General features: G+C 47.3%; 1 protein-coding gene across 8 annotated transcripts in view; it reads right to left on the bottom strand.

The window, feature by feature from the left end:
* The window catches only part of gek (serine/threonine-protein kinase gek), a 336,626-nt gene that overhangs the window by 193,925 nt on the left and 123,021 nt on the right, over nt 1-19,680 (bottom strand). For all 8 annotated transcript variants that reach the window (XM_055071676.1, XM_055071677.1, XM_055071678.1 and 5 more), the window contains exon 2: nt 17,275-17,366. In XM_055071676.1, the coding sequence (XP_054927651.1) occupies nt 17,275-17,366 (92 nt within the window). The remainder of the gene's footprint in view (nt 1-17,274; nt 17,367-19,680) is intronic.

Genomic DNA, 19,680 nt, shown 5'->3' with positions numbered 1-19,680 from the left:
GGTTCATACTGTGAGGAAATAAATGTACTGTGCTAAATTCAACACAAGGGCGTAGTAAGAGACAGGTGCTTGTCCGTGTCCCTTACTACGTCCTTGTATTGAATTTCGTGCAGTAAATTTATTTCCTCACAACATCCGATTCATACCCCTCGAACTTAAAAGAAATATAAAAACCATATAATATATATGTATGTGTGTGTGTGTCTATATATACACAGTGAAGTAGACACACATATGAAGCGATTTACTGACGTCTATTGACTTCATATGCGCATCTACTTCACTGTACATATTTGCCCGGATCCAGAAACATTTTTTTCTGCTGTGTGTATATATATATATTCTGTACCTCTCCTAATAAAAAAAAAGTGCTGTAAGTGTTTGTGTCGTCGTCCTATCTATACATCCCTGTTTCGCTTGCGCTATTTTGTTATCCCTTTGCTGCCTATATAGTGGCACAGTTACCCCACTTTCTAACCCTATGGAACCACGTGAAGCCATGCACTCCTCTGAGACAACGTCAGGCATGCCAAAATTAATTCACCTTCACTCCAGTGGGCTTTCACAGCGTCGTTCTGGTGTGAGTTGACGCAAGGGTCAGAGCCCAAAATCACAGGCCTTGACTTACCACATATGGGTCTCTCACGAAGCCGGCTAAGTGCATTATGTCCCGTTTCCGCGGCTTGCTGCCGCCACCATGGGAAGGAAGCAAATTTTCCGCAAGGCACGCCACTGGCCATCCTTTGCACGTCCATGGTCGAGTCGCGAGCGATATGACGACGTCGCAAGTCACATGATGTGCCCTGTGCTGTTCACGCTGGGGGATCAGAGATGTTTTTTAGCTTGGCTGGTATCTGGGTAAACCCAGGCGGACTAGGCGTTGGGGCAGAGGCGTAAATGTGATCGTCCTGCATGGTGCAGCCACCTGGTGATGCAGTGGTCAAACAGACAAGAACAGCTAATGTTGCAGTAACCAAGTGTATTCTGCTTCGCTTCTGCAGGAATGGAAGAGGCCAAGGTAGTTTTGGAGCAGCTCTGGGAGCAGCAAAGTTGGCACATTGGAGCATGTTTGGAGCAGGAAATGTTCGTTTTGGAGTAGAAGATAGGCGTGTTGGAGCATACTATAGGTAACGCTCAACATGACTGAAATACAGAGAAATCAAGAAAATATGTTCTTTATTTGACTTTGTTGAACACTATTAGGTTACAGTGAATTAGCTCGAGGTGGAGGAAAGTTCACTAAATGAAAGAAATGCCTACACCCAACAACAAAGCAAAAAAACATTCTCGCTCCTTGGAAACTATTATTAAGTTACATACCGGACGTGCCAACTATAAATGTGGCCACATAGAAAGTAACCAAGGGATTTACGCAAACAGCACCCATTGTATGTTGATAGGCTTTCGTTAAAGCTATTCAATAGTTTTTTTTTTCATTGTGAACAAGCAACTAATAATATTTAAGTTTAATTAGCCAACATTATTTGCCTCACTTATTGGATAGCATATTGGATAATGCAAATCCCAGGTTGCTTTACATACAGTTATCGCTCATGTTTCAACATGATCTACAACTTTTTTGTTGACATCTCTTCGATTCGGTAAGTTTAAAAAGTTAGCTCATTAGACGTATTTGTGCACAATGAACAAGTGCGAACTGTGACAACCATCAATAACACCTATCAACATAAAGTGAATGCCGTTCCCGTAATGTCCTTAGTTATTTTCTAAACTCTTTGTTACATTCAGTTCGCATAGCAGAGTAACAAAGAATAAATGCTAAGTCCTTTGTTGGTCATTGCATGTTTGCCAGTTATCCACATAACTTAGAGAGAAGAAAAAGAAACATTCTAACATTTATGAAAAGAACAAAAAGAAAAAAGCATTCAGTGGCTTTCCGATCAGCATTGCAGACCAATATTTTGCACAAGCTCAATTATTATTAGGGCTGCCCCATAAGGTCAACGTAAAACGGCGACCAAAATTTCGAGTGCCAAACAATGGTTTCCTAAAATTTTCAGGAGTCAATCTACGCAGCAAGTTGCGTCGTGAGCATCATGGTCGCGAATGCACATAGAGTTTCCTATACTAGAGGGTATACTAGAGGGAACTCTGGCACTGCAGTCGTTGACCCACCATGGGAATGATGGAAGTACATGGATTTAAAGACTGATCTTCGTGCTTGTCACGGGTTTCAGACATTCTTGTGGCTTTGTATATTAAGCTTTATATTCCTTCATTGTCATAAATTTCAGAGCAATCTATACCCTTCAAAGTGCATAAGGCACTGCAAACACACACAATCGCTACTAATTGCAACAATTGAGCTTGTCGAGGTGGCCAAATCGAAACGTGCCTAAGCGTCTCAAGGCACTGGCATGGCCGCAATAAATTCATAAGGGTGTTCCACATCACTCGTCGATGCATGCATTCGTGGCATAATGGTCTCAATATCAGGCTTCTGTCCTAGAAGTCCTGTGTTCGGATCCTGCTGTCGGACAATTTTAATAATGCTTATGCAATTATTTTGTACGCAGTACATTGTTGAAAATGAGTTTACAAAGTCAGAAGGCCGTTTGAAGCCAGAGGGACAAATTTTAGGCAAATCCATGAACTTCCCATAATTCTCATGCTGGTACAACCATACGGTACAGCCGCTTCTATTGCAGCTCCCGTAGAAACTAGCGCCAGAGTTCCCTCTAGTAATTATTGTATGAAACTCTATGTGAATGCAATTTCTGTCATTCGCGTATTCTCCGACCCTTTACAACCGCCATTTGGCCGCTACGGTAGGCTAAAATTGAAACCTCTCATCCTGGGTTAGCGCTTTGCGGCCCCAAAAGTCTGATTTTGTATGGTGTGGTTGTGCAGGATATAGAGTACCCAGAGTGCAAATTAGACTGATGCTTACGGTTCTCATTGGATATTTCTGATCGAGAGGTTTCGTGTACACTTGCAAAATATGTTACTGCGTTACATGCACAGCGTTCGCCATTAATCAACGCAGATTTACCAATGGGGCACACACAAGCGAACCTTAAATGTATAATGACAGACCGTGCGAGAGGGCTTGGCGGCGCTACAGAAATAGACCGCCCTAACTGCCTTCGCTTCTTCGTTACGCAGTTTACCCCACTTTCCTGGCCCCATCTGCTTGCTGTTCTCGGAGTGCTGTCTGCCTGCACATCATCGACAGTCGTCCCGTTGCCTGTGCTTCTCTCTGCGCATGCCCATACCGACATGGAACAACCGCTGCAAGATCAAGCTTGGACAGCCAAGTGCGAGCCTCCGCCTGCAACTACGGATACTTTGCTTCCGCTGCATTATCTTCATAACCCTTGGACACCGTCATTGCTATCTGCGACAATCGCCATGCCCTCCCCTGGATTCAGCTACATAAGGCCCGACCAAACCATCGTAGCGCTTAGTGGGCTCGGCGGCGCTACAGAAATGGATCGCCCTAACTGCCTTCGCTTCTTCGTTATGCACGTAATGAATTATCACAGCCTTTACGCCAAGCGCTCCAGTAACCGTTGTCTGTTTGTGCTGCCGGCCCCACGGCGATCTATAGCTATGTTTTACGAGTGTTCCCACATGTTGTTGAAACTGCTACTGCTGGCCAGGGATGTGGAAACTAATCCTGGTCCTCCCCCCTCCTCTGCTGCTGACAATTCCAATGATATACTTGCTGCGCTTACAGTTTTACAATCCGGGCAGTCAACAATCCTTGAGCAGCTAGGCTCTATCAAGTCCACCCTTGAGGAGCATGAGAAAGCATTTGCGCACCTAAACACTAGGCTTGCGAAGATTGAGACAGATTTCCAGTCTATTTCAAATGTAAGATCTCAAATTGACAGTATACAAAGCATTACCGCCAACTGCTCAGCTCAAGTATCTACTTTGACTACCCGAATGGATGACCTTGAAAACATGTCTCGCCGGAGCAATTTGGTGTTCTATGGGCTCAAAGATGCGGAAAACGAAAGCTGGAGTGATTCTAAAAAACTAATAATTGATCACTGTCAGAACCTGAATATAACCATCGAAAGCAATAACATCGAGCGAGCGCATCGTCTAGGCACATTCAAAAGAGAAAAGCACCACCCAATCATAGTTAAATTTCTGCAGTTCAAAAACAAAGAACGCGTTTTATCATCAGCTTATAAGCTTAAATCCACTGATTACGTAATCAGCAAAGACTTCTCCCCTAACACCCAACTCGCCTGTAAACGCCTCATTGAATTTGCGAAAACTAACCACATCCCCTACAAGCTCCGTCACAACAGGCTAATCTCTAATGGTAAAACGTACATCTTTGATCACACCGCTGAGAAAGTGCTCGAACGTAAATCATAGCAGCCACCAATTCCCCCCAGCAGTATCGTACGGTCCAAAAAAGATCATCTGTCGCTTTCTTACACTAACATTCGCAGTATAATACCCAAGCGTGATTCCTTATGTAGTCTTATCAGCTCATCATCCAGTAACGTCGTTCTCCTGACTGAAACATGGCTAAATTCATCAATCTTAAATTCCAAAATCCTGCCCGAACTTCCTGACTTCGATATATTCCGAAAAGACAGACCTGACGGCTGCCGTGGTGCGTAGTGTTCTTATCACTGCCAAGCGCCTTCTAAATTGTTCGGTTTTCAACGTAGTAACCTCGTTGGAAATGACTTGGGTGTGCTGTCATGCTTCATCCCCTCGCGTACTCATCGGTATATGCTATCGACCGCCTGATATGGACAGTTCCTTCATCACACGCTCGATTCGCTAATCTCATCTTACTCACGCACCCCCATTTTGCTTTTCGGCGATTTCAACTTTCCGTCCATAGAGTGGAATGATATGTCCCACACCCTAACAAAAAGTCAGGCATGTAGTGAATTCCTAAACACATGCTTAACTATCGGCCTGTCTCAAATTGTTTCTGAGCCCACCCGCACGACTGACCATGCATCAAACATTCTTGACCTTATTTTGACCACTCACCCTGACGAATTTAGTGCTCCTTCGTACATTACGGGCCTTAGTGACCACGTTGTACTTCACACTACCTTTTCTACCAGCGTTACCAAGAGTCCTAAATCCAAAAAAGTACTAACGCTGTATGATAAAGGAGACTACGTTAGCATGAATCGTGACCTTCTTGTTTTCCATAACCATTTTGCTTCTACCTACCACTTACGTTCTGCCGAGTCGAACTGGTCTCTCTTCAAGTCAGAAATGCTGCGTTTGATTCGACTTTACATCCCTACCATCAGCATAACAGAGCGAAAACATTCTCCGTGGTTTATTGTTACACTAAAGCGTTTAAATAATAAGAAAAAGCGCCTTTTCCGTTCTGCCAAGTTATCTAACACCAAATGTGCCTGGAACAAATATCACACCATTGCCAAGCAATATACCGATCTCGCTACCCAAACTAAGCTCCGCTTTTTTTCCACTACCCTCCCTGAAATGCTACAAAGCAACCCTAAGCGCTTCTGGAAAACAATCATCCCTGATGTTGATACTACTATTTCTCTCATTGACAGCACTGGCTCACCAGTAGGCGTATCCGACGTACCCCATGTCTTGAACCATGCATTCTCTTCAGTTTTTACTAATGAAACAACTCGTGACTTCACTGATCCTGCGCCTTTGCCGCATCCACCAATGGACGGCATCACCTTCAACGCAGATGGTATTGTTAATATTATCGACTCGCTAAAATTTTCATCTTCCTGCGGTATCGATGGAATTAATTCCAAAGTCTTAAAGAATACTAAACATGTTTGCAGTCTTATTCTTTCCCTCATTTTTCAACAATCGCTTGATACAGGCTCAGTTCCACATGATTGGCGAATTGGGAAGGTCATTCCAGTTTTCAAGAAAGGTGACAGATCATCCCCAGGTAATTACCGGCCCATGTCGCTAACCAGTGTATGCTCTAAGATCATGGAACACGACATTTACTCTAATGTTGCCACATTTCTAACATTGGCCAACTTTTTTCATCCAAACCAACACAGATACCGGAAAGACCACTCATGCGAAACCCAATTAGCTTTGTTCCTGCATGACATTCATTCCTATCTTGACCGCAATATCCCAACTGATGCGCTATTTCTAGATTTCGAGAAAGCTTTCGATAAAGTATCCCATTCCTGCCTTTTACTTAAGATGTCTCTGTTAAACATTCATCCTAGTGTCTTGAACTGGATTCGAAGCTTTTTAACTGACCGCATGCAATTTGTTTCCGCTAATGGCTTCTCATCATCCTACTCACATGTTCTTTCAGGAGTACCTCAAGGCACAGTTCTTGGCCCCTTGCTCTTTCTAATATGCATTAACAACTTGCCTTCCACAGTAACATCTAGTATCCGCCTTTTCGCGGATGATTGCGTACAATACCGCCCCATAACTAACGCCGAGGATGCTTACATCTTCCAAAATGACCTGGATAACATACAGAAGTGGTGCACTAGGTGGCTAATGTCCCTAAATACTACAAAGACCGTACAAATTTCTTTTCACCGCCCCCGAAATTATACTCTGCCTACTTATAAAATTAACGATACTGCCATTATTTCCACTAACTCTTTTAAGTATCTTGGCATTAATCTTGCTAGCGACTTATCATGGTCTTGCCACATTAACCAAATAATAAATTAATCTAATCGAGCAGTTGGGTATCTCCGACGTAATCTGCGCATGACACCTTCCTTAAAATTACTAGGTTATAAAACATTTGTGCGACCTAAACTTGAATACGCTTGCGCAATATTTGACCCCCATCAGTCTAACCTTATCTCAGCCCTTGAATCTGTTCAGAATCGTGCCACTCACTTTATTCTTTCAAACTACTAGCGATACTCTAGCATATCCACCTTGAAGTTGCAACTAAAACTTCCTTCTCTTGCTTCCCGTCGCCGAATTTCACGTCTCTGCCTTTATCACAGGTTTTTCCATTGTTCGCCCCGTCACAGCAAGCTCATCCTACCAGTACGTCGAACACCCCTCACAGGCCATCCAAACAGCGTCATCCCGCATCATTCCCAAACAACTACATTTTGGAAATCATTTTTTGTCCACACAGCTCGCGACTGGAATGACCTTCCCTGCAACTTAGCACTAATCCCTGATCCAGCCCGTTTCAAGACTGCCATCGAGGAAGCCATGTCATCGTCATGATTCTCATGTAACATTCATTGTTAACCGCCGTTCTTGTGCCCACCCCTCATGTAATGTCCCACCAGGGACCCTTGAGGTTCAAATAAATATATAAATAAATAAATAAATAAATAAATAAATTCAGCTGAGAGCGCGGCTTTCTTTCCCGACTGCCCCATAAGAAAGACTGCCAGTTCAAATTATCTTTATCTGGTTCGCATATTAGCAAATTCGTAAGACTTATATAGAACATTCGTAACGTATTTTACAGCACAAAGGATTTACGTTTTCCTGCGACCAAGTTACAATGTGCCACCAAACCTGCCCACACTCCAAAGACGCCGACGTTGAAACGGATTGATTTAGCTTGGTTTCTAGGGCTAAATGCTAGCCAACACATGGCTGTGTGGTTGCCACTGAACACGAAAATCCCACCAAATTTAGCGATTTATTGTTTTGGCGCAAGATGGCACAATTAGTGCAGCCCTTACTGTATGTGCTCCCTACAAGGGGAGCACATACAGCAACTCTGAGCACTTCAATCCCTGCTACTGGTGTAAATTTTCGACAGGGGCATAATCGTGTTGCTGCCGAAAATTTTCACCCGCAGCAAAGTAAAATACACTTGGTTACTGCAATATTAGCTGTTTTTGTCTGTTTGGGCTCTTCGCTGCCAGGTGGCTGCACCATGCAGGCCACTCACATTTACACCTCCGCCCCAACGCCCAGTCCGCCTGCGTTTACTCAAATACCAGACATGCTAAAACTCTCTATAAGACAGCTAAGCTGAGCATAGCTTAACCGTTTCTGGTACAATGATTTCTGTGGGATTCATAACGTTTTGCACAAAATATCTGACATCGAGAAACGCAAACAATGAAACCATTCTTTAAAAAAATGTGCATGTCAGCAACACTAAATAACACAATTTGTGTCGACTTTGTGCCTCACATAAACGTGGCTGTCACTGATATTTCACAAGTGCATCACGATGAGGTAAGGCCTCTGTGCTGTATTCTCTGGAGCCTGCTGCCAATGGATATACATATACTTCCTCGGATGGCACGAAAAATGCTCTTTAAATTATCTGTGGCCATATTTCACAGCGTTATAATCGTAGGCCAACAGGAGCGGTCAAGATGGCGAATTTGACAACACTGTGGAATATGGCTGCAGTGTGTAGCGCAACGGCAGCGCCACTCAGTTGAGCCGGCTCGGCAGTGGAGCAAGGACAGCTCTCTGTTTATATAGTGCCTGGAATACACACTGACACAGTGTGTAGGCACCAAAGACCCTTTTCTTGCTTACAAACAGTTCCCAGAATACTTCCAGTTAAGCTTTCAGGAAATACACAAGTTATAATAGCCTACAAATTTATAGGACCTGCCAGCTGGCACCAATTGCAATAGCAAATTAGTAGATATCTGTACGAAGTAAGGATGGTAGTTTTATCGGCCATATAAACTTGTAAACATTCGCTTACTAACTAAATTAACAATGATAGGATGTGTAAGCGTGACTCAACGAGGACGCAGAAAGAAACAGACACACAGAGACAGTGCTGTCTGTGAGTGTCTGCTTCTTTCTACGTCCTTGTTCAGTCGCACTTACACATACTATGATGGATTCAAACCAACCAGCCTGCCAACATGTTTTAACTAAATTAGCCAGCACGGTGTCACGCGTGCACAGGTAAATATGAACACATCTCGCTCAATGAGCGCGGAAACTCACTGAAAATTCTGGAGTGAGGAGACACGGCAGCAGCAAATGAATTGACTTCAACGCGAACGAAACGTTGAAAGCACAGCGCATACGAAGCTACCGGCACTATGCGCATTCAGCAAACATCGCAGATCGCTTTGAGAGAGAGAGAGAGAAACATTTATTGTCTTAAAGGATTTATGTACAATGGTCGGAGCCCCTTTAGTCCAAGGCCCCGCTGGCCTCGGCCGCCCGCTTGACCTGTCTTATGAAGGACTGTTGTCCCACCAAGTCTGAGCTGGTTAGCTGTGCCTCCCATTGCTCCATTGTGTGGTGTGTTTTATCAAACAGGCGTGATTCATAATCCCATGCAATATGTTGTAGTGTTGGTATGCCACCGCACCATGGGCAGTCGGGCCTGTAGCGAGTGGGGAACGTGGCATTTTGTAATTTAAGGTGGGGGAATGCCCCGGTCTGAATTCTGTGCCAGCTGGCGGCTTCCTCTCCACTGAGTTGTGGGTGACGGGGAGGGTATTTTTTTGTGGTTGCCCGCTGATAAGCGTGAATTTCCCAGGCGTTCATTAGATTGGGGTTATTACAGTGGCTTCCTGGGACTGTCCCAGTCGAGTCGGCCCGGTTAATAATACCTCGGGGTAGCGAATCGGCCAGTTCGTTCTCCTCAAGGCCTGTGTGACCTGGTCACCATACAATCCGGTGATGATGGGCGAATTTTGTCGCTATTATTGAGTGACATGTTTTTGTCACGTGGCCCCTGAGAAGAAGGCGACATGCTTCTTGTGCGTCTGTTATTATGGTGACGCTCTTATGAGAGTGTTCCGCATGAGCAAGGGCCATTGCCACGGCGAAAGTTTCGGCAGCCACCGGAGTACCTGCCCTGACGGATGCCGTAAACTGTTGCTGTGCTTTCGTGTTAACGATTACCACAGTGTACATATTGACATTCTATTGACGTTGCTCAGCTTATCACTAGTGCTTGGACGAGCCTCAGCATATCATGTTCTTGCATGCCTGCTTTCCGATCAGTTATAGGGTGGATCATTTGTGCAATGTTATTTGTGGTGGTTTTCAGTGTTTTCATGGTGTGGAATGCTTTCCCACTACTTTGGAGCCAGAAACCCATGATCCACATTGCCGTAACTTCTTGGACCGTGTGTCCTTCCACAATGATGTTGACAGGCCCGTTGGATATGTAGCCCCTCGAGTGTACCCGAATGACCTGTAATTTTTCGGGGGCACATTTGAGGTCCCTGCTCCTTGAGAATTTGTCTACTGCCTCGGCTACTTGTTGTAGTACTTGTTCTTTATGTCACAGAGGCCCCCTTGATGTCCACAGTGTAATATCGTCCGCGTACAGTGTGTGACCCAAATTGTGGATTTGGTCCAGCTGTCGCACCAGACGACACATTGCTATATTGAACAGCAAAGGTGAGATTATTGCCCCTTGGGGTGTTCCTCTACTTGTCATCTTGAACTTTTGGGAAGCAATTTGGCCGAGGCCTATTGTGGCGGTGAGGTTGGCAAGAAAAGCCCACACAAAGTTGTACGTACATTCCCCACATCCCGTCAATTCGAGTTCCTCCAATATTGTTTTGTGCGAAACATTATCAAATGCTCCTTTGAGGTCTAGTGCGAGCACTAGTCTTTCCTTTCCACGGGCGATGTTAGCAATAGCTTTTTCTCTGATCAGTAAGAATGCGTTTTGAAAGGATAGCCCTGAACGGGACCCTATCATGGTGTTTAGAAACCATCTTATTTCTTCAAGGTACCACTGTGGTCTTATTTGTACTACTCGTTCGTAGTGTTTGCCCCGGCAGGATGTGAGGGAAATAGGCCTCAGAGCGCCTATTGAGGAGGTCTTTTTAGGTTTGGGGATGATGATAATTTTAACGAGTTTCCATTCCGGGGGCAATTGGCCTTTAAGCCAACTCTTGCCATTGAACAGTTCTGTGATTTTAGTCAGGATTCTAGCGTCCAGGTTCCGATGCATCGCATTTGTGATGGCATCAGGGCCAGGAGCCCAGTTTTTGGTGGCTGCTTGAGCTGCCTCAAAGACTTCTGCACATGTAAAAGATTAATCTAATTTGGAATTGGCCTTCCCAAGGTATGGTCACGTCTCGTTTGGGGCGTCTGCGTTTAGTAGTGGTCCTATGTATCATTCTTTCAGTTTCTCTAGTAGTTCTGGATCTTTGCCTGGGAAACTGTCTGAAATGATTTGGAGTCGTTTGTTGTTTTTCGTGCGTATGCTATCCGAGTCAAGCATCCCACGAAGGATGCGCCACGTGCCAGCCATTCCCAAGGTCCCCGAGAGGGACCCGCAGAACGTAGCCCACTCGTTTTTCGCTAATTCGTCTGCGTCTTGTTGCGCTAGCTCCACCAGAAGTGTTATGTGGGCACGTAGCTCTTTGTTGAGGCGTTGCTTTTTCCAATGCTTGACTAATTTGTGTCTTTCATCCCACAAGTTTATTAGGTGGGAATCTACCACGGGCGACTCCGACGTGCACCCTTTGTGTGTTGACCGGATGAGTTTTGTCCATTCTTGTATGTTTGCGGGAGTGTATGCTGTGTCGAGGTTCCATTGAAGCTTCCTGTATTTTGACCAGTCGGTTAATGTCTTCGTGCCAATCGTTCTACGTATTTTGGGGGTGGAGAGTGAAATGTGAATCAAATCATGATCACTCCGCAAGTTTTCATTTATCGATGCCCACTGTGCGTCTTTGATGTTTAGCGTGTATGCGCGATCGGGTGTTGTGTCCCTGCTCACGCTGTTACCTGTGCGTGTGGGCATGCCTATGTGGTTTGCTGTCTGCATGCCGAGGTTCTTAACCGACTGCTCAAGTAGAGCTCCTTTAGGGTATGTGGAAGCGTAGCCCCACATTGTATGTGGCGTGTTGAAATCGCCCAATATCACCGTCCAGTATTTGGGGCTTGCTATGGTCTTAGTGTCCGATAAAATTTGGGGTAAGTCCAGACCTTTGATTTTAGGAGGGCTGTAAATGGTCAACTGCCGCCAGTGCAGTCGGTCTATGTCGGGTCGGTTTCGATGACGTCCTTATCGAACTCATATTCCATCTCGGTGGATGAAGATTGTTCGTTATAACCGTTCGGTGAGTGCCCTGAGGTGGAGCCCATTGGTACCGCTACTGTACCAGTAGTCTTCATTGGCTCCTGAGAGGCCTTCTGAGGCATTTTCTGTATCGTTGAGGCGGCAGCGGTCTCACAGACCGCGCCTAGGCGTAGCGAACGCCGTGCGTTTCTGTGAGCGTTCTTGCCGCATTAGTTACCCGACGCAGCTTCTCCTACTTCAAATCCTCAAACTTCGATATTCGGTGAAAAATTCGCCTACCGGTTTGAAAATTTTATCTGGGTGTAGATCTCGTGGAGCAGAGTCCAATCAATACCTTGGTTGTTGTCCCACGGTCATTGGAACGGGCGTAAGTCGTGTTTCGGTGGAGCCGATGTGAGGCACATCTGCTCCGTTTGGCTCCCTCTGGCGTCTAGATCGCTTTGTAGATGAGGCCCGCGCGGGCGTGCACTTTGGCCATGTCGTAGATCGCTTTCAAGACACACGAGCGCGGACAACGCGTCCCTACGGCGTCCGCGATTCGGGTGGCCAACGCCATAGGAGACGCCGCGGTTGCCTCCACTCTGTACGGAGCGGCGGGCGAGGAGGACATCGAGGCACCGTAGCAGCCGCCGGAGAAGAACGCCCCTCCTTCGTCGCCTGACCCCCCTGCCTTGCGCGCGACAGAAAAGGACACGCATCCAAACCGCATTCGTCGCTCGTGCACGCGAGATTGAACCGCGTTCTTCAGCGCTTTCACTCATGGACGTCCGCACGCCAAGTTTCATATTTCATCCTAGACGCCAGCGCTCGTTTCTCCCCTGGTGGAACGATTTCCCCTCCAACGGGTGTAGGTTTCCGCCGCCGCTTCCCTTCACGATCGCGCCCGCGTTCAATTTTGCGACGGCGCCTCTTCGGATGACCGGAAATTATTGTGTTGTTAACTGTCACGACCGTAATGTAAACACGAAAAGGTTGATGCCACCAGTGAAATTCTGTCGAGTCACAAGAAAATGGTACGAAAAAAGCAGACGAGAAACATGGATTACTGCGGTGCGCCGAACGAAGTAAACAACTGGCAAACGAAGCGAGCTCGTTCATTGATCACTTCTGAGTGTATGACGGTTTTTATATGTAACCCACATGAATTTAATAGTTACTCGGTATATAATCCCTTTATTCACATAAAATCTTTCAGTTGTTCGACCAGCGCTTGACCCGTCTTCTTTCTCGTGTTTCGTTTGTGTGTGCGCTGCCCAAGAATGGAAACCACTTCTGTTGTATGCGCTAGCAGTGGCCGAAGTTCACGCGTGCCGAGAAATTGAACATGTGCATGATGCATTGAACATGACCGGATTTCATTCCTGCATCACCACTGCACCGATTGATCGAGTTACTGGACGATACACGCCCGGGTCTTGGTCGCGCCGGCATTGCTGAAGCAGAAATGATTACTAATACTTCCAACTTCCGTCTCTTGAGCACTGTTAAAAAATGGCCAAGCTATTTACATTGCTGCCTCTATTCTATACTGTAGGGGACGTACTAGTTAAAGTTGTGTGCGCATGTCGTACTTGTGCTATGCAGCGATATATTTTGTTTATTTCTGCACAGTGTCGATGGAAGTCCGTTGTCGCCATCAGAGACAACACGGATTTGTAGCAAGCATTTTGTGAGAAACTGCAAAAATGGCTTTAGCTCGTATGTGCCGTATGTATGTACCGCATCACATGTGCCGACGATTTTTCCAGCGGCACATACGATGTCGTTTCCAATTACCTGCTCAGTGTCACTTACATGGCTAAGCAGACGCTGCCCTTTCGTCGCATTGCAGCCATAAAAAATAATCGTCAAGCGTATCGACCTTCATAAAGGCAAATAGAAGCGTGTACAGTCTCTTTCACACTTAGGGGAAAACTCGAAACGTATTGCATCGCGATGCGCCAAGCAATGGAGTCGTGCAGCGGCAGCAGCTCGAGCAGGCGCAGACGCTCGAGGGCCGGAGTCGTGATCTGCGTCGTCTGCTACGGCGGCGCGCGCTGGCCGCATTGTCGGGAAGCGTGCTACTGTCAGGGGCAGTGCACCGATTTCATCGGTTCTGCGGGAACTCAGCTGATATTCTTTACTAAACGTTGTGCGACGCGAAACTCTGAGCCTTCATTGGCGATAATGGAGTTCCACAAACTTCTTTTGATAGCATGCTTCGTTTGTTCTTTCGAAAGGCCGGGGTACTGAGCGTGTGCACGCATATTTCTTCACTGTGTGTGCTGCCGTAATAAGCAGCGACAAGACGCACCAAGATGTGCGCGCAACGTGCTCAGTCTTTATTTAACTCGAAAGGAAAAAAAGCACTCAAGAATGATAACTATGGGGGTCGAACACGATGAAACAAACGGATACGATTAAAGGAATGTTTTAGGTTAAGACAATGAGCTGGAAGTGATTTTTGTCGACAAACATTCACTACGCCAGACAGACCCTGCCCACTCGCGGGGAATTGGACACGTCACGTTCCGAACTTCAGTTAGTATCTCGCCATGTCCACAGCGGCAGCGATGACAGCGCTCATCCAGGAAGGCAGTGAAGTGTAGAGTGACTTGATCAGGGATGTGTTCATTTGCAGCACGTCTCAGTCGCTGACGATGGTGGATCGAAGCCTATCCTCGGGCGACTGATAGAGGGGATGGTGTGCCAGCGATACTTTCAACGAGCCCAAGACATTTTAAATAATGTTGGCGCCCGGGGATTGAGGCGGCCACTCCAAGAGAGTGGCGGCGCGCATTTCCAGCAGTTGTTGCACAACACGAGCAGTGTGGATCGGCGGCCTATCGTGTTAGAATATATAGTCGCCTTCCAGGAACGGGCCGTCAAAAATGTATGGAATCAGTACGACGTCTGTGACTGCCCTGCACCTTTCAGCGATGAACTTACCTTCGAGGCGTATCAGTGGGCATCGCACAATGCTTAGTAAAGAATACCGGCTCATTTCACGCAGTAACGATGAGATCGGCGCACTGCAACTGACAGTACAACGTTTCCGACAATGCGGCCAGCGCGCGCCGCCGTAACAGACGACGCCGTTCAAGACCCCGCCCCTCGAGCACCTGAGCCTGCGCGAGCTGCTGCCGCCGCCCGACTCAAGCGCTCACCGCATCGCGATGCAATACGCTGCGAGTTTTCCCCTAAGTGTGAAACAGACTGTACATCGTCCTTCGAATAAAACGTCCACGCACGCGCACGTAGGCACACACCGCGCGCGGTACGAAACGTGCCCAAACACGCGCAGTGCAAAAGGCAATCAAGGCGGTGCGAACGAGAGATGGGAGAGGCGTACCACCCGCTAGTTGAATTTCGCCCCGCACGCGGCGCTCTCAACGCCGGCGCAGCAGCGCCGCCCGCGGTGCCATTTTTGTCTATTGGCGGCGAGGACTTACGGAGTCGCCATCTATCGGAAGCGCCTCGCTGGCGTAATATGAGGGATCACGCGGCACGCTCCTCATAGGTTTTGCTGTCAGCGCTCACTGAAAACACCACGCGCGAGCTCTCCCGGACATTTCGGTAAGTACTTTCGAAACGAGAGAAGTTTTTTAGTGTCTAAATAATACTCTTGGGCAAACTGAAAGCAAAGAATCGTTTACAGACGCTATCTCTTTACCGAATACGTACAGTGAACGCCACTGCGCGCGGTCGCCGCGATGGAGTCTCCCGAACCGGCTTCTTGCGGGAAAGGTAGGTAAACGCTGAGAGCAAACTATGTGAAATATGCTCTTATAGTATTTGTATAACTAAATGGAACGTAATAGCATGAAGCCTCAATGCAGCGATCGCACAGATTCGCAGCGACCGAGTGCGCGTCTGCATGCTTGTCCGCGCACTGTTTCGCTTTCGCCGCGTGCGCGTTTTCGCACCGTGCCATGAGCTTTAGGCCGCAGAATATGAGCATTTGACAGTATACAAGCAACCATTGTTGCGTCGGCGCTATCAGAGCTCTTAAAAAATAATTTCATTGTAGAGACTTCGACGCTTACGGGGACTGTGATGTGCCGTCGCGACGATTCAATCTTTTTTTTTTTTCTTCTAAATTCTTGGACCTTTCAATATTATTTCTCGAGTTGCGCCGCACTGTATGTTCATCGGTGTTCTCAGCGTGCGATTCCCGCTGATTCTTATTTTTAATCCAGTGTATTAATTCATAACACAAACGTGACCATATGCCATGCTTTTTTTTAATGTGCTTCTTACCGCTCCCTTTCCACTCCACTAAACTTGCCAGTATCTATAGCATCGACAAGTTCACAGACCAAACCGTCATGAGATTAGTCGGGCAGCGGACTCGGGCGAGCGTCTCAGTGCGCGTGTTCCGAACATCGCAGACCCGGCGCCGTAGCAGAAATCTTCCTCACAGCTGTGCTTGCTGCATAACCGAGTTGTAGCCTTTATGTTCCGCGAGCCAAGCTTCGTGCAGCTTCTTGTCCTGCGGCTACGTGTGAATAAGGCTGACACCGGGCTCCGCTGCGTACGTCCGGCACTGCGGCACCGAGCAGTAGCCTACCATGTTGCGCGCCTTCAAACGAAGCCACTACCTATCGTAGTACTTTCAAGAGTTGTAAAGGAGACACTCAAAGCGGGAAAATCTCGCCACTAAATGAGGACCGCAGCGTACGAGGGAATTTAAACTCTCGTTTTCATCTCGCTTCGGCGCTCCCGAAGCAGCCGACGCGGCCGCTATGTCCACGTGATCCCTAATAGTACGTCACGGCGACGGTGGCGCCAGCTTTTCCAGTAGTGGAGCTTGAGGCCAATAGGAACCTCACGGCGACGGCGACGGCAGAAGTGCGCCTGGAGTGTCCGTGTATTTAAAGTGCTGTCGCAATAAAAAGAAGCCCATACATGAGCTCGACGCACGGCACGCGTTCTTTATATCTGAAAACATCAAGAATATGTGCTTACAGTATACTATGCGACAAAATACTTTTTTCTTGGCTAACTGGACTGTCGAAAATGGCTGACCGGAAGTTCTCTGGAGTCACGAACGCACTACTGCCATATCGCGGACGCAAAGGTTCTGCGTTTCGCTGCCGGCACGAGTGCTGCACGCATGCGCGCTAACGTTCCCGCCGAGCAGCTGGGTGCAAGTTGTATAAGGATACACCGATCTCTGTACGCTATCGGATTAACTTGGGTTCGTTTAGCACGCGCAGCCGATTGTGCCCCCAACTTCACCTCTGCTAGAAGAACGATGTCAAGAACCACATCAACGCAAGAGACCTGGAAGACGAACGCCACGATACAGTTCCATAAACCGGGGGTTGGGCCCCGGGCAAAGACCTCACCTCTCCAAACGCTCCTCTCCCGATGACCTTGAGCACGTCGAAGTCATCCTTGGTCAGCCGCAAGTCCTTGATCCTCTGTACCACTGGTTTTACTGTTGAGAAAAAAGAAGGGGAATCAAAGTCAGTTACGAAATCCGACCTCTAAACCTCGCACAGGCTCCGCAAGGTAAACAATAGGGAAAAATGGCCAGGCTTAGCTTGGTTAAGCCAAGAATGCGTTGCATATTTGGGAGTTGGGAGGAGCGGGAGTCAGGTGGTGGCTGCGGCCGCGCGCGACCGCGCGAGTTGGGGCCCAGCGGGCCCAGCTTTTCCTCCGTGACGTCACGCGCCGGCGCAGCGCCCCTAGCGGGAGTCAGGTGGTGGCTGCGGCCGCGCGCGACTGCGCGAGTTGGGGCCCAGCTAGGGTGGGCCCCAACCCTAGCCCAGCTTTTCCTCCGGCTGTCGTGACGTCACGTCACGTGGTTGCGCTAAAGGTCAATGGTGGCTGCCCGGCCGCGCCCAAGGGCTGAACTGAGTGATTGCAATATGCGATGCATAAAAGTGCATCACTGATCGCCGCGGCCGTTTACCGAACCTAGGACCTCGTACGGGGCACGTCGTGACAACACCACGGCGGGTATCGAAGAATCAACGAGGCAGTCCACTTAAGTATTTCAATAAAAGCAACAACTTCTTACACAGCCATTAGTCCTGACCCCAACCGATGACGTCGAGAAAACCAATTAGGCAAAATGAAGGTGCCTGCGCGCGCGATTTTCAGTGCCTCCAGCCGCATTCTAGGCACGCCGGTTCAAATGTTCGAATAGAATTATCGCGTACGCAATACAGGCAGGAACCTTGCATAAAGTAGGTCTACAAGATGAACGAGCACGAGCGCATTTGTTCGCTTAACCGAACGGTAACACGGGGAATTAACTAATTCCACACGCGTCAACCCGTAAAACAAATGCGATGCTCATAAAACACGCAGGGCAGCCAGCGCGACGATCGTGACAGCTTGGGAGTTGCGTGCAACGCTGTCGAGCAAGCGGCGTTGCAGGTCTCCCCACACGGCGACAGAGTCGTGGCTACACTGAACGAAGGCTTGCTGCAGCACAGAGAGGCGGTGTTTCTTTCTCTCGTGTTAAGGGGGAAATTCGACACGGTGTTTCTGTACTAAAGTGAAGTAAGTGCGGGATGCAAATTTTTACGATACGATGGAGATGGTAGCCTCGCCGGTAGCCTGGCATGCAACTCCAAGTGCTGGGTGATCATTATAATTACACAGCTACCACATCGCGCACGCGCGCACACACACACACACATTATATATATATATATATATATATATATATATATATATATATATATATATATATATATATATATATATATATATATATATATATATATATATATACATACATACATACAACACTCAAAAAAGAAAAAAAGACGAAAGTCATGGCATATGTTTTTACTGAAGTTTCGGCCGGAGGACCGGCCTTCGCCGGAGTGAATGCAAGTGTAGTCGCGTCACAGTTATGTATCTAGACACCAGACACTTCTCACTTTGTCCCGCACGAACATACGCATAATCAAGCCCTAGTCAAACAAAATACAAAGCGAACAAAATTTAATTATGGTGATTTACGTGCCAAAACCACTTTCCAATTACAAGGCACGCCGTAAGGGGTTTTTCAACGTGCATCTAAATCTAATTACACGGGTGTTTTCGCATTCCGCCCTCATCGAAGTTCGGCCGCCGTGGCCGAGATTCGATCCCGCGACCTCGTGCTTACCAGCTTAACACCATGGCCACTAAGCAACCACGGCGGGTAAATGCAAAGCGAGTACATGGTGGAAAAATGTAAAAATAGCCAGGCAGTTCTAGAAAACACAGCAGGTAGGAAACATCACTACATGTAATCACATAATCATGCGGTGCTAAAGAAGCACAAGCTGCACACGAGTAAAAGATGAAGGCTAGCGCTGTATTACGCACTGCAGCAGAAAGCAGTATCTCAAAACTCACACGAGGATAGATTTAACAACGCACACGTGGACGAAAACCGGTGTATCATGCATTATAAAACCAAAGCTTTCTATCGTCTCAAAATTGCAATAGTCACGCCCGTAGCATCACTCATCATGCCACCCGTGTAGCGTATGCCATAGCCGTAGCTGCCAGCCGCCGGGCACAAATATAAACTTTCCCATATACACTATCTTAATATATAGCTCGCGCCATCGTCGTCGTCTTCCACAGCTGGCTCCGATGCCGCTCATCATGCTATAGCACTCCCATACTGCCCCTCCCTCTGCCAAGGCACTGACGGCACTGGCCCACTGTCAGACGGAACGGTGATTTCGGTCGCAAATTCATTGCCTCAATATATCGCGAAATGAAAGCACGAATGTATATAA

The sequence above is a fragment of the Dermacentor andersoni genome, chromosome 7, assembly GCF_023375885.2.
Source record: "Dermacentor andersoni chromosome 7, qqDerAnde1_hic_scaffold, whole genome shotgun sequence".
NCBI classification, from domain to species: Eukaryota; Metazoa; Arthropoda; class Arachnida; order Ixodida; family Ixodidae; genus Dermacentor; species Dermacentor andersoni.
Note: the sequence above shows the minus strand (reverse complement) of the source record. Positions and strands in the feature narration are given on the sequence as shown.